General features: G+C 33.1%; 1 protein-coding gene across 4 annotated transcripts in view; it reads left to right on the top strand.

The window, feature by feature from the left end:
• Nucleotides 1-18,886, top strand: part of NFAT (nuclear factor of activated T cells 3) — a 31,774-nt gene extending 12,888 nt beyond the window's left edge. The window contains exons 1-7 of one of the 4 annotated variants that reach the window (XM_015324859.2): nucleotides 4,104-4,312; nucleotides 11,168-11,475; nucleotides 12,377-12,686; nucleotides 13,086-13,604; nucleotides 13,680-14,147; nucleotides 14,219-14,409; nucleotides 14,479-18,886. In XM_015324859.2, the coding sequence (XP_015180345.2) occupies nucleotides 4,159-4,312; nucleotides 11,168-11,475; nucleotides 12,377-12,686; nucleotides 13,086-13,604; nucleotides 13,680-14,147; nucleotides 14,219-14,409; nucleotides 14,479-16,524 (3,996 nt within the window). In that variant the 5' untranslated portion in view covers nucleotides 4,104-4,158 and the 3' untranslated portion in view covers nucleotides 16,525-18,886. Of the gene's footprint in view, nucleotides 1-4,103; nucleotides 4,313-11,167; nucleotides 11,476-12,376; nucleotides 12,687-13,085; nucleotides 13,605-13,679; nucleotides 14,148-14,218 lie in introns of those variants that run through there. The other 3 variants (XM_015324861.2, XM_015324854.2, XM_089171688.1) reach the window with 3 other exon arrangements.
• The last annotated feature ends 4 nt before the right edge of the window (nucleotides 18,887-18,890 follow it).

Below are 18,890 nucleotides of genomic sequence, written 5' to 3'. Positions count from 1 at the left end.
TATAAGTATTAAATGTAATTAATTTGCATTTCGTCATAACCACAATATATAAACGTCATCAGATTGTTATTTGTTTATTCTATAAAGTATATCGTGTGTAATCATTTGAACTACCGAGAGTTAAATTTGCATTTTTTATATTAAGTCAAGATTTGAACTAGTATCGTTGATGCTTTTAATTGTGCTAGATTAAATTTCGGCTCCTTTTTATTTGTTATTTAATCGAATCAATTATGATGAACAATATTATTAACACTTTCACAACCGCTGACACCAATGTGGTGCCATAGGCAGAGGCCAGTCGTCGTACGCCGGTGACACTCATGTGATGTCATTGGTAGGCCAGTCGTTTTTATATTTGTACGTTTTCAAGAGATGACAAATTTGGTTGGGGTGTCAAACAACGCCCCATGTGCACTTTAAGGATTAAGTACAATCGATGTACAAGTTTGTTTGTTTTTTTTTTTCTTTAGGTATTTCCTGAAAATCCTCTCCTCAAGACGTTCCGTTAAAATTGATTGTTCGAGTTCCTGATTATCTAATCACGCTTAAGTTCGTCGTGTTTCTTCAAGCAAAACGGGTCCTCTCTTTTTCTCATCGTACCGTCATTTCCGATAATACCTGTCATCATGGACTCCACTAATATGCCTAAGAAAAGAAGGATTTAGTGATTATCCTTGAAAAGTAAAAACGAACTTGGTATTTGTAAGAGTGTATCTGCGAAGGTCGAGACGATGAAGAATGAATTACCCCCTGCCCCCGCCCCCCGCCTTCTCCCTCTCGATATCATTCAACAAAAATAAACAATTTTGTATTGATATTTAGTCAAGAAATTACAATGAAGTTTGGTGAATTCATTTGAAAATATACATTCAATGAATACAAATTGTCAGCATGACGGTAACGAAAAAGAAAATCGGACGTGAATTATTAACACATAATTAGACTTTTTAATTACTTATATACGAATAATCGTGTTTTTTTTTTTTTTTTTTTTTTTTTTTTAACAAGAAAGACATATCATTTAAAACAAAATTATTTTGTTATCACAAAATAACAATTATTATCGTCTCCTATTTTTTTTTTTTTTTTTTTTATGATAGAAATTAGATTCATTATAATTAACATGTTTCGTGGTATCAAAATAAATGAATATAATTATTGTAATAAGATATATATATATATACATTTATGTATTATAAAATAAATGAATAATGATTATTGAAAAGTATCTATTTCGACGATAATATTTATCGAAATCAAAAATAACAATAAAAATACATATATTTGTTATAGAATTGTGTAAATCTCATTAGTAATAATGTTTATTATTAAATGAAAAATATAACACGCGATACAACGAAAGTAATGTTATTCTAAATATTATATATATATATATATATATATATATATATATATATATTGTCTTTGTCGTATTTATTAAATATTAGTAGGAGACAGTTTTGTAATTCACACATATCCCAATCTCAAGGATAAGTTTGACCTATAATTAACGCCTTACCTGAAAACAGAGAACCACACGGTTTTCAATAGTGAAACGACAAGTCTCTCTCTCTCTCTCTCTCTCTCTGGGTATTATTAATAGAACGCTATTCTACCCACTCACACGCATACACATTCAGGCACACATGGGCTGATCGGTTCAAAGGGCACTGACCGTGCTTCTTATAACAAATATATCGCAATTACCGGAATGTCCGAGCGAGGACTCGGCCTTGTCTGGACACCACTTTTCTCTTTCTGCATTATCGTTATTATTATTAATCGCTGATAGTAGAACAAATCAACTTTGACCTTTTGGACCTTTTCTGGGTCTCTCGACGCCACAACACCGTTCAAAGTCCATAATGAGGGTTTGTTTCTCTCTCTCGCTCTCTCTCTCTCTCTCTCTCTCTCCGGACAATACGTAGTTTCTCGACTTTTCTAATTTGTTTGTATACATTACAAAAATCATTACGAAAGTATAGATTTTTTTTTTCATTTACATTTATAACAATTGTTCAAGATACGAAATTATCTCTTTTTGAATCAATAAAAATAAAAAAAAAGACAAAACGTTGTTGACATACGATAAAATGAAATGACGCCTCCAATGAGAATCTTATCAAGTAAGGTTTGATGTTAGTGCCATCTTTAATGATTACTTTTACCTATTAACACAGCCAACTATTATCTTGACGATAAATTGTTGAAAAAGGCAATTTTTCAGTATTATTTTTGAAAATTTTGTAATTTTACTTTGTAGAAATATCAAAATGATTTATTCGTAATTAATAACCGAAAAGAAATCGGGAAAGTTAATGATATCTTTCGAAATTCCATATTTTATTGTCAGACGGGTTTTTTTTTTTTTTTATTCTTTATTATTAACAAACAAACAAAAAAATAGATTTTAAAAGACTAAAACAATAAAATAACGATTTGTTTGATAGTAAACACTTATGTATCAGAAAATTCTAAATTTCCTTAGGTTTTGATTATTTTACGTATTGTTTTAATGTGTTTCGGAACATGCATAATAATAGCTAAATAGCAAAATGAAACAACGATAAAAAGAGAGAAAGAGAGAGATAGAAACAAACATTAGACTCGTGATTGATGAATTATAAATAATTTATATTACGAGTTTTATATATATACGAACTTTTTCAATATAGATCGAAGAAATACAGAGTAAAAGCTCATTCTGCTAAACATTTCACGAGACATTGATCAAACCTCGACTATCTACGGAATAAAAATGAACAACTTGTTCTTGAAAAAGAAAAGGAAATATTGGATTGGCAAGAAAGTAATTTCGGTAGTAAGTAAATATATATATATATATACATATATATGTTATAAAATTATATATATTATTATATTGTAAAATAATATAAGTATTTCAATATATATTTATATTATTAATATTAATAATATTATTGTGAGTTGGCAAGAAAGTAATATTTCACATTAAAAAACCGAAATTACTTTTTTACCAATCCAAAATATACACAATTGTATTAGCAAACGAAAATGCGCGGCATTATAAATGAAACAAATAATTAATTATAAATTAAAAAAAAAAAACATTGTTTATCATTTGCACGATAAACTTTGTGTTTTGTTGTTGTTGCGAGCCAAAAATTTTCATCGGAACATATCATCGTGTTCCAATTATATATTTCCGTGAGTGTAAAGAGATATCTAAAATGTTCTTTGCTTTTTGGCGGGAGTTTAAATGTTGTTGACGAAAAGAAGAATGAAGTGGAGGGGAGTGGATTGGAGTGGCTGGGCGGGGAGTGTTGAGGGGTGGGGGGAGGGGGAGGAGAAGAGCATAGACGACTACACGATGATGACGATGACGTCGTCGTAGTCAACATTGGCGACGTCTAGAGACGTGGTAGAGCGAAGGGAAAGTGGAAAATAGAAAGGAGTGGGGATTATTTACTTGGTTCGCTCAGTGCCACACCATGCTCACCGGCATTAGTTGGAAACTACACGCGTCAGTACGAGCGTGATACTCGTTTAATACGTGTCCTCTCCTCTCTTCTCTTTGTAAAACGTGACGATATCCCTTTAGATTTTCCATCTGCTTCTTTTACTGTATGTATTGCCTTGTTTGTTTGTTTGTTTTTTTCTTTTTCTTCAAATTTCATTTCATTTCTAACTCATTGATAAATATACAATCGGAATAATAATATTGATACATAAGTGTAAAAAAAAAAGAAAAAAAAAGAAAAGAAAAGAAAAGTGTGCAACGTGATATCAAAAAACATTTCCTTTCTTATCTCTCTTCCTTTTTCTCAATCCTTTTTAATTCGTGGAAACAATGATGATGATGATGATGATGACTAGTAGTGAGTGTCCATGGTTTGATATATATCCCAACGAGATATATCTCAAGTTCTTGATAGTTTTTTCTGTGTGACGAATCCTGAGAAAGAAGAAGAAGAAGAAGAAGAGAGAAAAGGAAGGGGATTATATTGAAAAGTAAGAAAGAAAGAAAGAAAAGAAAAAAAAACTGTGATATGAAGAATAATAGTTAATGATTGATCGATAACATCATCTAGTTATTATTAATTCGGTGATAACGTTGTTAGTTATTGGCAGTTAAAGAGACTGCTGTGAAAACTTTATTTACGAGGTGTGCTTCTGATGGCACCCGACCTCGAAAAAAGAAGGCAAGAACTTCGGAGGACTGGCAGCGGAACTACTACAATTTCTTCTTACGAACACATGGGGATGCTATTGCAACTTCCTCAACCAACTTCTTTTAAATCCTCATTACCGACGGATCTATATATTCACGGTAATACTTATTCGAATATTAACAAGAAAAATAAACAAATTAATATCATATAACTAACAAAAAGTATATATATATATATATATATATATATATTGTATTATGTATATATGATCAAGCCTTCTTTCGTGTTTGACCTATTGAGATCCTGTTCTTCCGCTTTCTCCGTCAAATACACGCGTCTTTCCATCGAGATTCTTAACCACATTTTTACTCGCCTTAATTACGTAAACGAAATAAGAAACATACAAATAATATAATATCATATATTTTATTATACTTCTCTCTCTCTCTCTCTCTCTCTCTCTCTCTCTCTCTCTCTTCTCTATAAAATATTATTATAGAGAGGATAAAATTTAAAATACTTTACCCTTAATATCATATAATATAATATTAGTAATATATATAGTAATATATAATAATATATAGTAATAATATATACTATTTTTATATATATTTTATATATATTACTACTATGTGTTATTATATATTACTACATTACTATATATATAACTATATTACTATTAGTATTAATTTTATATATATAAATTGTAATTGTAATAATAAATTGTATTCCAAGTAATGTAAAATAGTTGAATACACGTGTTTTCTAAGAAAAATGTAAATTTTGACCATAATAACATTAAGATGATTTAATTACAAGATATCAAGGTTCATTCCTTTCGTTTGTCCAATGAACGTATCTATGTTAATTCGATAAGAATTTAAAGAGAAAAAAAAAAAAGAAACCAGTTTTGCTTGCTTTGTTCATTCTCACTAAATAATATATCGATCATGCCATTGCTCTAAAATGAATCTCTATAAAATATTGAATTTTGTTTATCTTTTTTTTTTTTTTTTATTATTTCGAGGTAACACAAATCATAGTTTCGTCGAAAAAATATTTCAAATTGTATTTATTTCACGATATGAACGATAATGACGAAAGGAAATGCATCGAAAAGGGATATGAGAGAGATAGAAAGAGAAAGAAACTAGATGATTTCCAATAATTGTTAAGATGACGGCATTTAATCGCGAATAAGACAAAAGTGCATCGGTAAATGACGAGTCATGTTTAGGTTTATTCCATGTGTATATACACACACATATATATATATATACGTATTACACACTTTTACAAGTAAGTAGAATATGTAGATGGCAACGTGATTAACACGTAACACAACATAATCGAAGTTAAAAGCGTGTATGTATACTCGATCATCCGGAAGTTACGGAAAAACCTTTTTTTTTTTTTTTCGGTTTGGTTTTTTTTCTCTTTTTTCTTTTTTTTTCTGTTAAAAAGAAGCTTATCTAGAATTGGTTTCTCGAATTGAACATATTCTATCAGAGACAAGGACAAAACATGAATTCCTAATTCCTAAGAATTTAATTACGAATAATATAAAGAAATTAGTAAAAGAGATATTATAATAAAAAAAAATAAAAAAAACTGTTGATTTATTATCGAGTCAAATACAATGTTTCTACTGTATTTATGTTAAACTTTTTCGAAAATGCAAGATTAAGGATAAAACGCAAATATGGATAAAGTATTATTTTAATATTTATATTAAGAATAAAGTATTTTTAATAATTATAAGTAAATTATTATTCGACATTTTGTAGAAATCCTTAGTGTTTATTAATTTCATTAAAAAAATAAATATGTTTTATTCAAATGAATTTCATATAATAAAACTTCAGATATAACAAAATTATTTCAATTTCTTCCTTTCTGTATATGAAATTTATTCGTTTTTTTTTCTTTTTTTTAAATTACTTGATAAAGAATTAATGAAAATATAATATTAAATTAATAATATAGATATAGTTTAAAAAAAAATCGATTAAAAATCAATTAAACGTACTTTTCATTTCTTTCATATCAAAATGTGTGAAACAAGTTAATTCTCATTAGTTTCATATTAAAATCAAATATTAAACACATTTTCTCAAGATTTGTACTTTATTTCATTTTCATAACGAAAGTTTAACCAATGATATAATCTAAGATTTATAAGATCTTCACAAATGGATATCTTCTGAATTTTATTATAAAGTAAAACAATTACCAAAAAAAAACAAAAAATAAAAATAAAATGAGATAAATATAAATCATTATTACTATTATTATTATTATTATTCGTTAAAATGTATGATTAAACAGTACGAAAAACAAAAAAAAAAAATCATCTTGACTTGCTTTTCTCTTTTTTTTTTTTTTAATTTTCCGTCTTGTACCATCAAATTTCGATTTGTCGGATTAAAATCTCGTGCTACGTTATTGCACGTGTTTTGAGCATGTGCCGTGTCGAAAGCACGCGCGTGTTCGACTTTCATTACGTCGACGTGTCTCTCTCTCTCTCTGTCTCTCTCTCTCTCTCTCTCTCTCTCTCTATGTCTACATTAATAGATATATAACACGGTACATACGCAAACCCGCATGTTAGAGACTATCAATTACATTGACTCAATTGGTCGAACACTATCAGAAGTTTTAGTTCCACTGTAAGTAGAGTGTAAAGTATTTTTTATTTCTTTTTTTTTTTTTTTTTTTTTTTTTTTTCAATAAAAGAAAGGCACATAGAGAAAGAGAGATAGAGAAAAAGACAGACAATCATCGATAAGATGAGCTATCTGCGATAAGTATTTATGTTTCATCATAATGTTACGACAGATCGCAATCATTCTTCGCGAATCGTTCGAATTTTGCAAGTAGAAGAAAGATCATCATCGATGATGATCTATCGATTACCAAAACTTCACAGATCGTACGTATCGTTGATCTTATATCTAAATTGCATAATTGTGATCGTTTTAGTGATATTTCATTTAATTAACTTCCTTTTTTTTTATAACTATCATTATATTGGTTCAAAATTCTTCTTCTTATTCAACAACTTCGTGTCATATTAATTTTTCAATCATAAATTCCCTTCTTTTTTTCTTCTTCTTTTTTGTAATACATCTGATATTTAAAATTCCATTATTTATTAATAATAAATTACTACAATGTTTAATATTATTCGTCTATTGGATTAAATAAACGTGTTTCACATTCGGCGGAATCGGTTATCCTGTTATCTATGTTCTTGAGTAACCAACCAACCAAGCAAGCAACCAACCAAGCAACCAACCAACCAACCGATAGATCGAATACGCTTATCAACACATGAGCGAGCAACGATTGTCAAGAGGAGGATGGGATCATCGTTTAAAAAACGAAAATTCGTATAGCCTCGGAACAGAAGCACTGTGCACCGTCATGCCACAGTGTTGTACGGATCTTTTTACGTTATCTCGAGCTTTTAAATAGGCTATCAGCGATGTCATTAAGTGTACACAGACAGTCATCGTGCCACACGAACTTCTTTCGTAATAGTTTTTTTTTTTTTTTTTTTTTTTTTTAAGAGTCGAAAATAAAACTACGAGAAATAGAAAAAATAAGCTAAGAAAAAGAACAAGAAAAAAAAGAGAGAGAGAGAGAGAGAGAGAGAGTGAGAACAGTGTTAAATTTTCACACGAATTTACCAACTAAATTATCCGAATGTAATGGCACACGATCTTTTTCTTTCCCCCTCTCTCTATCTCTCTCTCTCTCTCTCTTTCTGGTATCTAATTAACGCGTATATCTTTCGTCAAGAGTTATCTCTAATGTGAATGTTTGTATTTTTTTTTTTTTTTTTTTTTTTAATCTCCAATTTTAACGCCGTATTTTTTTTTTTTTTTTTTTTTTTTTTAATTTTTTTTTATAAACTTCTTTAGCCTCGAAATGCATTAGGTCAATGTACCGCATTATCTATAGCTAATTTCGTGGCAACCAGAAAGGTTGCTATCTTATCTTGATTTTATAAACAGAGATAAGGTCACATTTAAATTGGCAGACTTTGTGAACGACAAATGAATTACTATACTCGTTATTATATAGCTAAAGATTATTTACGGGGTATAAAAATGTAACAAGGAAAATGAAAAAAAAAATGAAAAAAAAAAAAAAAAAATTAGACTTAAATTTTCAATCTGGTTAATCGTTTATATCCTGGGACGACATTTTGTTTTTGTTTTTTTTTTTGTCACGTTAGGAATAACTTGAGAAGAAGCGTGGAATTTTTCGCGAGTTTGATCGGAAATAAGTTCGTCATGGGGTCCGTTTTAACAGACAACGTTTTATAACTCGTACACTAGGACGGGGAAACACTTTCGATTCGACAAGGATCGAGCGCATCGATCCGTCGATGGGAACAGGTAACAATATCCTTGAGACTCGAGAGGCGTCATAGTTAGCGCGAGCTGCTCTATTTACAATGTAATAGTAACGATGTTTATCGATCCTGTTATCGAAAGAGAGAGAGAAAGAGAGAAAGAAAGAAAGAAAGAAAGAGGAGGGAAAGAAAACGTTCACAAATGCATGCATGGTTTGCTCGGTTTCTGCTCGGGTCTTGCCGAGGACGATCAAGGAGACGCAAATACTGAGTTTGACCTAAGAAAAAAAAAAAGAAAAAAAAGGAAAGAAAAAAGGAAAGCCCAATTCATATTCCAACCAAGTTGCATACAACCCAGTATCCTTCCATCGTGCCTGTGTGATTGACGTTATTTTCAGAACATTGAAATTTATTTAGATGCATCATGCGACCAACTTTTAACACAACATACACACAAACACAGTGCGCTTTTTGATATTATTATAATTACATCTCGCGCAACATTAAAAATGTGACAACACCTTTTTATTATCTTCATTTATCTTAATTGTTTACATTTAAGTGTATGTATGTATCTCTCAAATCACAAATGAAAACAAATATTCACAGTTGATGATTCGGTAGCTATTCTTCGTATATGTGTGTGTCTCTCCTCTTCCTTTTTTTTTTTTTTTCTAACAACACGATGTCAATCAAAATTCAAATTCTGTTGATCGTCATCCTTCTTATCTTTATTGCTCATCTTCTTCAACGTCATTAACCTGTATGTACGTCATATAAAAGCAAAATCGATCAACGAACGAAATACTTACTAGGATTTTGTTTCGTTACTTGTAATAGAACGCTTAAAGCTAAAAAAAAAAAAAGAAAAAAAAACAAACATCTCGAATTGAATGACACATATATATTATTACAGATAAGAACAAAACGATCAAAAACAAGTTAATTATTAGATAGGATCTTTAAAGATGGGCTATAAAAATGATATTTTCAATTTGTTGGATAAGACGAGATTTTAAAATAATATCTCCATTAAATCATAACAAAATCAACGAACAATGAGAACAGGAACAAAGAAGTTTACTCATAGTTAAATATTTCTATATAGATAATTAAAAGATTAACTAATGTAAGAGTATTGTCATGAATAATCATTAGATTTAACTGAATACAGTAAAACTGGCGACCGCCAACTTGTCAATGACTGATGAAAAGAAGAAAAGAGATAGATAGGAGGATAGTCGAAGAAATAAAGAGGGAAATACTTGTCGAAAAAAAAAATGAAGCGACGTGTTCTCAGCAATATATGATCGATATTGCTACGACAAATAACACTTGCAGGATCCGCGAGACTCGCGAGAGGGGGGCTGAAGGGGGAGGAGGTGGTAATGGGTGGAGAAAAGTGAAGCGCAATGAGATTGGAAATGTAGGGTCGTGTGCGGGTCGTTGACATCGTCCCGTGATTTTCCTCGACGTTCACACTGATGCATCTTGCAAGTGTGTGCAAGCAAGCGCCCATTAGTCGCCGTACTCACCCCTCCATATTCTTCCACACTCTGCAAGAGAAAAAAGAGAAAGAGAGAGAGAGAGAGTAAGAGAAAGAGAAAGAGAAAGAGAATGCATGAGGCGGGGTGAATCGAAACCCCCAGTTTCAGCAGCACCACCAGTTGCGTTCGCGATTGCAACTTTACCCCTACGCAATTATTCCGTTCAGCAGTCGATGGTTCTATACTTAGATTACATTCGACATTGCTTTTCTCTACCAATCTTCTCTTCCTTTATTTATTTTTTATTTTATTTTTTTTTTTAATTGTTTGTTTGTTTTTTTCACCGTTATCATCGTTCTCTCTTCCTCCTCCTCCTCCTCCTCCTCCTCCTCCTCCTCCTCTTCGCCATCTTTATTTTCGTATTTTCTCACCTTCGTCTTCCTATTTTCTTCCTCATAAGAATTAATTTTTGTCCTTTATTTCTCTTGTCACATTTTTATCAGGAATATCAACGTCAACATCGTCATTTTTTCTTCTCGCTTCTTCATTGCCTGCCTTACATATCTCAGCGCCTATCTCTTCTTCTTCTTATTCTTATTCTTATTCTTCTTCTTCTTCTTCTTTCTACACAGTTGTAGAATATTTCGATCGTTGGACTTTGATCGACCAGATAGTAATCTCATATGTGTACAAGCTGTGAACAAACACTACCGAAAATCCGTAGAAATTTTAACAAACGTGGCACTATTGACATCGATGTCTCATGAGCCTCTGATAATAATAATTTTTGTTTTTTCTCATGTTTTTATTTCTCTTTTTAATACAATAATACCATTGGCGTATTCCTTGCTAACTTGCTTGCTTGCTTGCTTGCTTGCTTGCGATCATTTTATTATACGTAAACTCCAACTAAAATAAATCGCCAATAGTGCGTCGCATGTCTATCAATTATTCATGAGAAACCAGTCAACAATATTTCTAGTTGTATTATTCTAGACTAGCGAGTCTAATTACATAAATCGAATGGAGTATATGAAAAAAAAAAAAGCATAATAATTGATTTTGATAATCCGCACGTTCTCGGACGTGTGTTGAAAATCAAATAAATTATTCTAACAATTATTCAAACCAAACGTCCTCAATATAATTTGTTGATGTTTCAGGTAACAATGCAGGAGGCTCATCGTCCACGGTGACAGGATCCATTGTAAGGAGTTCCACGGCACCCAACAATCGAACGCACTTAATCAATAGGAGATCCGTCGTTCATCAGCAACGCGAGCAGCAACAAGCAGCACAGCAGCAACAGTCTAGAACTTCGTCGATTTCTTTGAGCGGTAGTAGCACCGCTCAAACTTCGGATGATCACGAAGGAAGAGTAGTTAACTCGGTTCAAGACGTTTGCGATAATTCGAACGATTCTGGTCTTGGCTTTGAAGAACGACAACAGCAACAGCTCAACGTCTCTAACGTTAGTAATCAATTTACTTAACGAATTTCTTATTGAAAAATTTGTCGTACGATAAAAGAAATATTGTTTTAAACTTGTATTCTGTTAAAGGTATTTGTTTATTTATTTATACGCGAGCCTCGGGTTATCCATTAGTTGATAAAATTCTCCGCGAGGCAATGGCTGCATTGTTATCAATGATTATCAGTGTAAAGTAAGCGATACATTCGCATTTTATCAGAATATCATATAGTCGATGATTGTACGTGATAAGCACGTATTCTTTATTCCTGCGGATGTTTATGTTTGTTCGTAACGGATTTTTTGTGATCTATTGTGCTCTCATGTCAGATATAATAGTTAGTCAGATAGTTATTAACAGATCTATCGTGTACCATGTCGAGAATATCAAAATGTTCTGTGCTAGTTTCGGGCTATGAGAAATGAAAAAAAAAAGACAAAAAAAAACATTACTCTTGTAAAGTTCTATCGCTAGAGTTTGAAGAAGCCGAGGATCGAAGCCTTTAAAAGTCACTTCGAATGTTCATTCTTGATTGCACCACTGGTAAATACTCGCATGGTAGCAAACGGTTGTCCGTTTGCTAACATCGTTACTGGATGATGATACGGTACTATCTGACGGTGGTTGAACCCGCACAATGGATGTTCTGATTCGTTAGATTGAACCGAGCATGATGCACGAACACTCATGCAAGTTTTATGACGATCAATTTGCCTTTGCTTGTTAGCTCGCTGGACATATGGGTCGTGTCTATATATTTCATGAAGGATCGAAAGATCAAGGCTTTCCTAAAGTTCTAAGATCATTGGTTCCTTCTCCTAATCTTTCGATTGCGTAAAATTAGTTAATGGTTTATATTTATTGTATTGTGATATTAATCAAAATTTATTGGATTAGCAGGCATGGAACGGTGTCGGTGAAGAAGACTCGAAGAGACGAAAAATGGATATAAAACTCGAATCCGAGGACGCAAATTTTTCTTTTCCTGAGGTCTCCCACTCCAGTAGTTCTGAAGGAAAAACTTCGAGCAGAGGTACTACCAATGGAATTGGTCTTATGACGATCTCAGCTGGTAGAACAGGAAATGGAACAACCGCTGGTACTGTGGGAAGAGTCGTGGGTGTTACGAAACCTCGTCCAGCCATGGGTGTTTTGGGTAAACGCTCACCGGTAACGCACCAGGGTCCCATCACCCTCACCTCGCAACTTTGTACGTTTTCAAATTCTTCTAAAATAATTCAAACGACGTTCGTTCTTATGATGCTTACGAATTTAACATCAAATTATCTTGAAGAAAAGATTAAACCTTGTCGCGTTGAAACTAAAATATATATCGTCTATTGATTTATTTTCGTCAAAATCGTAAAGCTCATGATTTTTACTACCGAGATACGTTATCGTTCTATGTTTAGGAACCGGCATTCTTCGGCCGAAGGAAAACATTCGCACACCTTGTTTGATACCAAACGCGATAACAATGTACATCATACAAGTTTACACCATACAATTTTAAAAAGAAAAGAGAAACGTAGGCATCGAGCATACAAACGTCGATATCTAATCATTGGAAGAAGACATTTCTCTAAAAAGGACATTCTTTATTTTACAGCTAGTATGTCTATAGATGGAAAGGTACAATTACAAATTATTTGTCAGCCTGAACAGCAACACCGTGCGCGCTATCAAACGGAAGGTTCAAGAGGAGCAGTAAAAGATCGCACAGGAAACGGATTTCCTATCGTACGTTTGATCGGTTACGACAAACCGACAACTCTTCAAGTTTTCATCGGCACAGATCTTGGCAGAGTGGCACCACACATGTTCTATCAAGCCTGTCGAGTTAGCGGTAAAAATTCAACGCCTTGTATCGAAAGGAAAATCGATGGCACGATCGTAATCGAAGTGGATATGGATCCCTCAAAAGACATGCTTGTCACCTGCGATTGCGTCGGTATCTTAAAGGAGCGTAATGTCGATGTAGAACACAGATTCCCGCAAGAAGCAAGTGTACTTCAAGGACGAAGTAAGAAAAAATCTACAAGATGTCGTATGGTTTTCCGAACGACGATTACGAACTCGGATGGTATTACAGAAACGTTGCAAGTTTGTTCACAACCTATAGTTTGCAGTGAGTACCCAAAAATCTAAAATGATATTGTATATGCAACGGAAACAAAAATTAACAGAAGATTTGATCTTTTAGCTCAACCACCGGGTATACCTGAAATTTGTAAAAAATCGTTAACTTCCTGCCCTTGCACTGGAGGATTAGAATTATTTATTTTGGGAAAGAATTTTCTAAAAGACACTCGCATAGTGTTTCAATTGGATAACAACGATATGTCAAGTAATTTGGAACCACATTGGGAATGTGCCGTTTTACCTGATAAGGAATATCTTCAGCAAACTCATTTAGTGTGCGTTGTGCCAGCTTATAGACGCCAAGATTTGGCTCCTTCGGAAACTGTAAGCGTAAAGCTTTATGCAATGTCTTCGGGAAAGACAAGCGAACCACACACATTTTTTTACACGGCTGCATCCACTTCTTCTGAACAATCAATGAGTAAAGTCGAATCTATTACGCCACCACTCGCTACAACAAATGGTGAGACTGCTTCTCTTTCAACATCTCCTTCAGCAGTAACCTTGACAACCGGTGTCCCCGCCAACAGTGAGTAATCAAAGTCAAATAATATTATTTAATAATTTTCTAAATTACAAAAAATATTTCATATTTTTCAGCTTTGGTACCTCCTGCCGCCACAGCAACATCAAATTTCTTGACAACCATGCAGTCTCAACAAGCACCGACTCAATCGCCAGAAGCCCTTAAAAGTGACCCAAGTCCTCCTCCAGCAGCTACGTCGTCTCAAGTAACTCCAGTAATGATGTGGGCCTCTCAATCATCAAACTGTCAGAATTCCTCAGCTGATGTAATGATGCCACCTCCATCCTTAATAGCGAATCCTCTTTTAAATCGACGCTCCTCTTCTAATCTGCAGCTAATTCTTCCGGACAATTTAAAAACAGAAGTACTGGATGAGAACAGCGAGAATAGCATGCTTAGTGATAATAGTATGCAAAGTATACCAACACCTACGGCGAATGGTCCAACAGGAACAAGTCCTTTACAACAACTTGTTAACGAGAATTCCAGAGAAGCCACACAATCCAGCATAATCAGATCAGTAGCCGTACCAACGAATGGTTCTCCAGTACAAGAAGCTGTTAGTCTTCTTGGTGTCGTGGATTTAATGCGTAATCAACATCCTCTATCTATGGTGTCATCTCATCAGAATACATTCGGAGGTATACATGAATCATCTCAAGTCAAAGTTCTCAGTCCACATCATATCAACAAAGATACTAATTCGATATTGCCAGCAGAAAACACTTCCAATGGCAGTCTTCAGGGTGCCGGTGTTGTCGATCTCCGTATGAAGCATCATCAATCCGATTACAACGCATTATCTAGCTTCGCTTCTTCTTCTGTAGGACAGCCATTGCCAGCTCAAAGTGGTCATAGTGTAGAAGAATATTTGAATCATATCGAATCTACCGTATCTACAGTAAAAGAGCAAGAAAATGCTGAAAGTAACTTTGTAGATGCCATGCAGCAACGAGCCTCCATAATAACAACCAATCGACAAACGACTCAACAATCTCCAACTGGTCTTTTAGTACCTTCCGCGCAAGCTGCAGCTGTGAAATTGGACGTGCTAGTGAATTCTGCTGCAGAATCTCATCAAATTGTTTCGCCTTTGCAATCAGTAAATCCAAATTCTACAAATATGATGAATCACGTCGATGATACCATTTCCAGTCCTCAGCAAGGAAATAGAACAAGTCCACCAATCCCAGTAAAGACAATGCTGCTCGAAGCTCTGATGCCACAATCAGTTCCGCAGTCAGTACAATCGGGTGCAAATGCTGTCTCGTCTTCCGCGTCAGTTCAAGAGTCGCCATCTAATGAGAGCTTACTCACAACAATTAACGCTGCACTTTTGCCACCCGTTACGATACAAGAATCGTCAGTAACCGCAAATGGAACGCCTAATTCAACGTCTCATAACACGCTACAAGTTACAAATGAAACAATAGCTACGACGGCCGATCATATTCAGCAGATGCAAGCTTTAACTCAACAGGAGGTTGTGGTGATACAACAGCAACAGGTCGAACAAGTCGTTGCACAGGCACAACAACAAGTAGAACAAGTGGTAGCTCAAGTGCAACAACAAGCAGTACAAGCCGTGCAACAAGCTCAACAACAAGTAGTTCAACAAGTTGTACAACACGCACAAGTCGTTCAACAAGCAGTACAGCAAGTTCAAGCTGTACAACAAGTACAAGCTGTACCCGCGGTTCAACAAGCTGTACAGCAAGCTACACAGGAAGTTGTACAACAAGCTGTACAACAAGCAACTCAAGAAGTAGTTCAACAAGTGCAAGCTGTTCAACAGGCAGTACAACAGGCTCAAGCGGCACAAGCTATGCAGCAAGCTGTTCAACAAGACATTGGATCAATGTTGAATCAACCAGCAGGATTTGTGGCAGAAGCAAGTTCAGCTTTGGCTAGCGGTGCTGCTCAAGAACCTTCGCAACAGAGACTAACAACTGCAGCCGAACAAGCTATTAACAGCGTTATTACAAATGCTACGAAAGATATTATCAACAATCGACCAATCACAACGACTACGGCGCATGCAATCATTGCTACAAAAAATATACTAAACAGCGTAGCGACTCAAAGCGCTCAACTAATGAACAGTGCTATGGAAGTGATTTTACCAAAGTCACCTTCTGGGCAAAATAATATAGTTGAGCAAGTCGCTAGCAAATCGCCACCCGTTGCATTACCTGTTACTCCCAACAGACAGAACGTCAATGCATCCATACCAAACACAGCAACAAATGCTGCTGGTTCTTCCGTGAGAAAGCCTGAAGATGTGGGAAACATGCTACCTCAGGAACTCATATCAGAACACGAACTCTTCAATTATATTAACCATAGCTGTTTCGATTCTCAGGGTGGCTTTTTAATTTAGTACTGCCACTTTTTTTATCATATACGAAGAGTATATTCGATCTGTTTAATAAATACATCGTGAAGACTCGTGAAGACTCGTCAAGACGTTCGTCAAAATCGTTTAATTTTAATGCAGTATGAGCGATTTTTGTGCCACGATATCATTTACGAGTTTGCGTGTGATAAGAATTAAGTCCGATTTTATTATTATTATAATTATTACTAATTGTAATTATTATTAATTATTAAATATTATTAATTATAAATTGATAATAATTATTATTAATAATTATTATTAATAATTATTATTACTTATTGTGTTAGAGTAATTATTATTATTATTATTATTATTATTATTATTACTATAATTATTATTATTATTATTATTATTAATTAGTATGGATGCAATCCGTTGAAAATCCGGAACAATCGAAATGTGCATGCATGAGTTAAGTGAGACGGGCGCATAATGCGCGACAATTAAGGTTTCGTTATATTTTTTTTTACGAATTGTCAAATGTGATAATTGATTAATTTATCTATATCTATGTTCACGTATCCAGGTGCCTTTATTCATACTAAATATCTCGAATTGATCTTTCTTTCACTGAGATGGTACAAAAGAAAGAAAGAAAAATTGTCGTAATTATATAATATAATATATAATCAATCGCGTATACTGACCCCACTCAAAATGAAATCTCTATCCACAGTCATAGAATTGAGTGCAGCCGATTTAAGATCATTATACATATACTTTAGAATATGTTTCCGTGAAATCATTTGATTCTACTTTTTCCTCTCTTCTGACTTGATTTCATGATAAAAAATGAATCATTTGTTATCTATTTCGTTCCACAATTATATATTAAGTATAATATATATTTTTTACGTTACACGTTGATTAATAATTAATATTTTGTTGTTAATTAGTACTGATGATATAATAATAATAATGTGATCATGTTGACTATTTTATTGATGATTTTTAGATGAATAAAATGACGGAGAGAGATTATATATTATATATGTCAGTATGAAGATAAATAGCTAATAATAGCTAATAATAGCTCATATAAGTTATTAGGTGGTTAACTGAAGAATTCCTGTCGCTTCTTCATTTTTAAAATTGATTCTATTTCTTGATGATATAAAAGCATTTGTGAAACGGCCACTAGAATAACATTTCATATTTTCAACAACTGTCAAAATATTTGAGCTGGATTATCAACGATACGCAATTTTTGTAGATCATCATCTTCAAATTTTGTTAGTTGTTCAGGACATTCTTCATCTTTCACGTTAAAATCACAGTCTCAACAGCGTTAAAATCAAATGTTACGTGTTCTTTTCAATCAAATTTTTTACCATACATTTGGAATAATGAGTGGTGATGGTGCATTTCAGCTGGAGTTTTTTTCAAGTTGAAATAATTCAGAAAAATAGCTATATATCACGATTCATTTTCAACCGATTGATAAATTTCTTTAACATAGAGAAATGTAATTTATGAAGACTGAATTCATTTCAGCAATTTCTAAACTACAAGATATGTGACTTTATCGTTGAAACTTGTTAGTTTAAAACTAGTACTCTATGATAACAAGCAACAGGAACTAATTAAGTTTACCACGTAATATGTATATATATATATCGTTATAGATACAAAAGAAGAAATATATACACACATACATATATATATATATAAATATATTTGTATGTAAAATATATATATATATATATTTTTTACATTTACCCAAAGAAACGAATGGATGGCCAGATTATGAAGTTAAGTGAAATTATTGAAGATTTAACGAAATCTATATATATATATATACATGTACACACATGTGCACTTATATGTACGTATGTTGATGATGACATGAACATAAATGCATGCGTAACATCGAATTATATTGGGATATATTCCCTTTTGTTCTTCATAAGGGGTGCTATAAGTACTATGAGTACGAATACTCGCCAAGATTATCTAATATATTATAAATGCGAATTTTATAAGGAAAATATTGAAACATTTATTGTCGTGATATATCTTTGTAGCAGAACATATATTTTATATTATCAATCATCTAAATGTGCCGATGTAATTTTCATGGTCACGCATGTGCATTCACGATTGAGATGCTCGATGCATCTTACTCGCGAAATAGCCAAATGGTAAAACTATAACAACAACAACAACAAAAATAAGAAATCATTGTACTATGTGCTATGTACTTTGTCACTGAAACTTATTTGTAATATATACTGTACACTGTGTACGCACATCAAGTGTTAAGAATTTGCCATCTGAAAGAATGCCCATGAGTATGTTGTATTATTGTTACTTCTATAAGTTGAATAAATGTTTCACAGCATTGCTCG

The sequence above is a fragment of the Polistes dominula genome, unplaced genomic scaffold, assembly GCF_049000335.1.
Source record: "Polistes dominula isolate Pdom_NZ unplaced genomic scaffold, Pdom_raw_medaka contig_28, whole genome shotgun sequence".
NCBI lineage: Eukaryota > Metazoa > Arthropoda > Insecta > Hymenoptera > Vespidae > Polistes > Polistes dominula.
The sequence above is the reverse complement of the archived record's forward strand: the minus strand, read 5'-3'. Positions and strand labels throughout refer to the sequence as shown.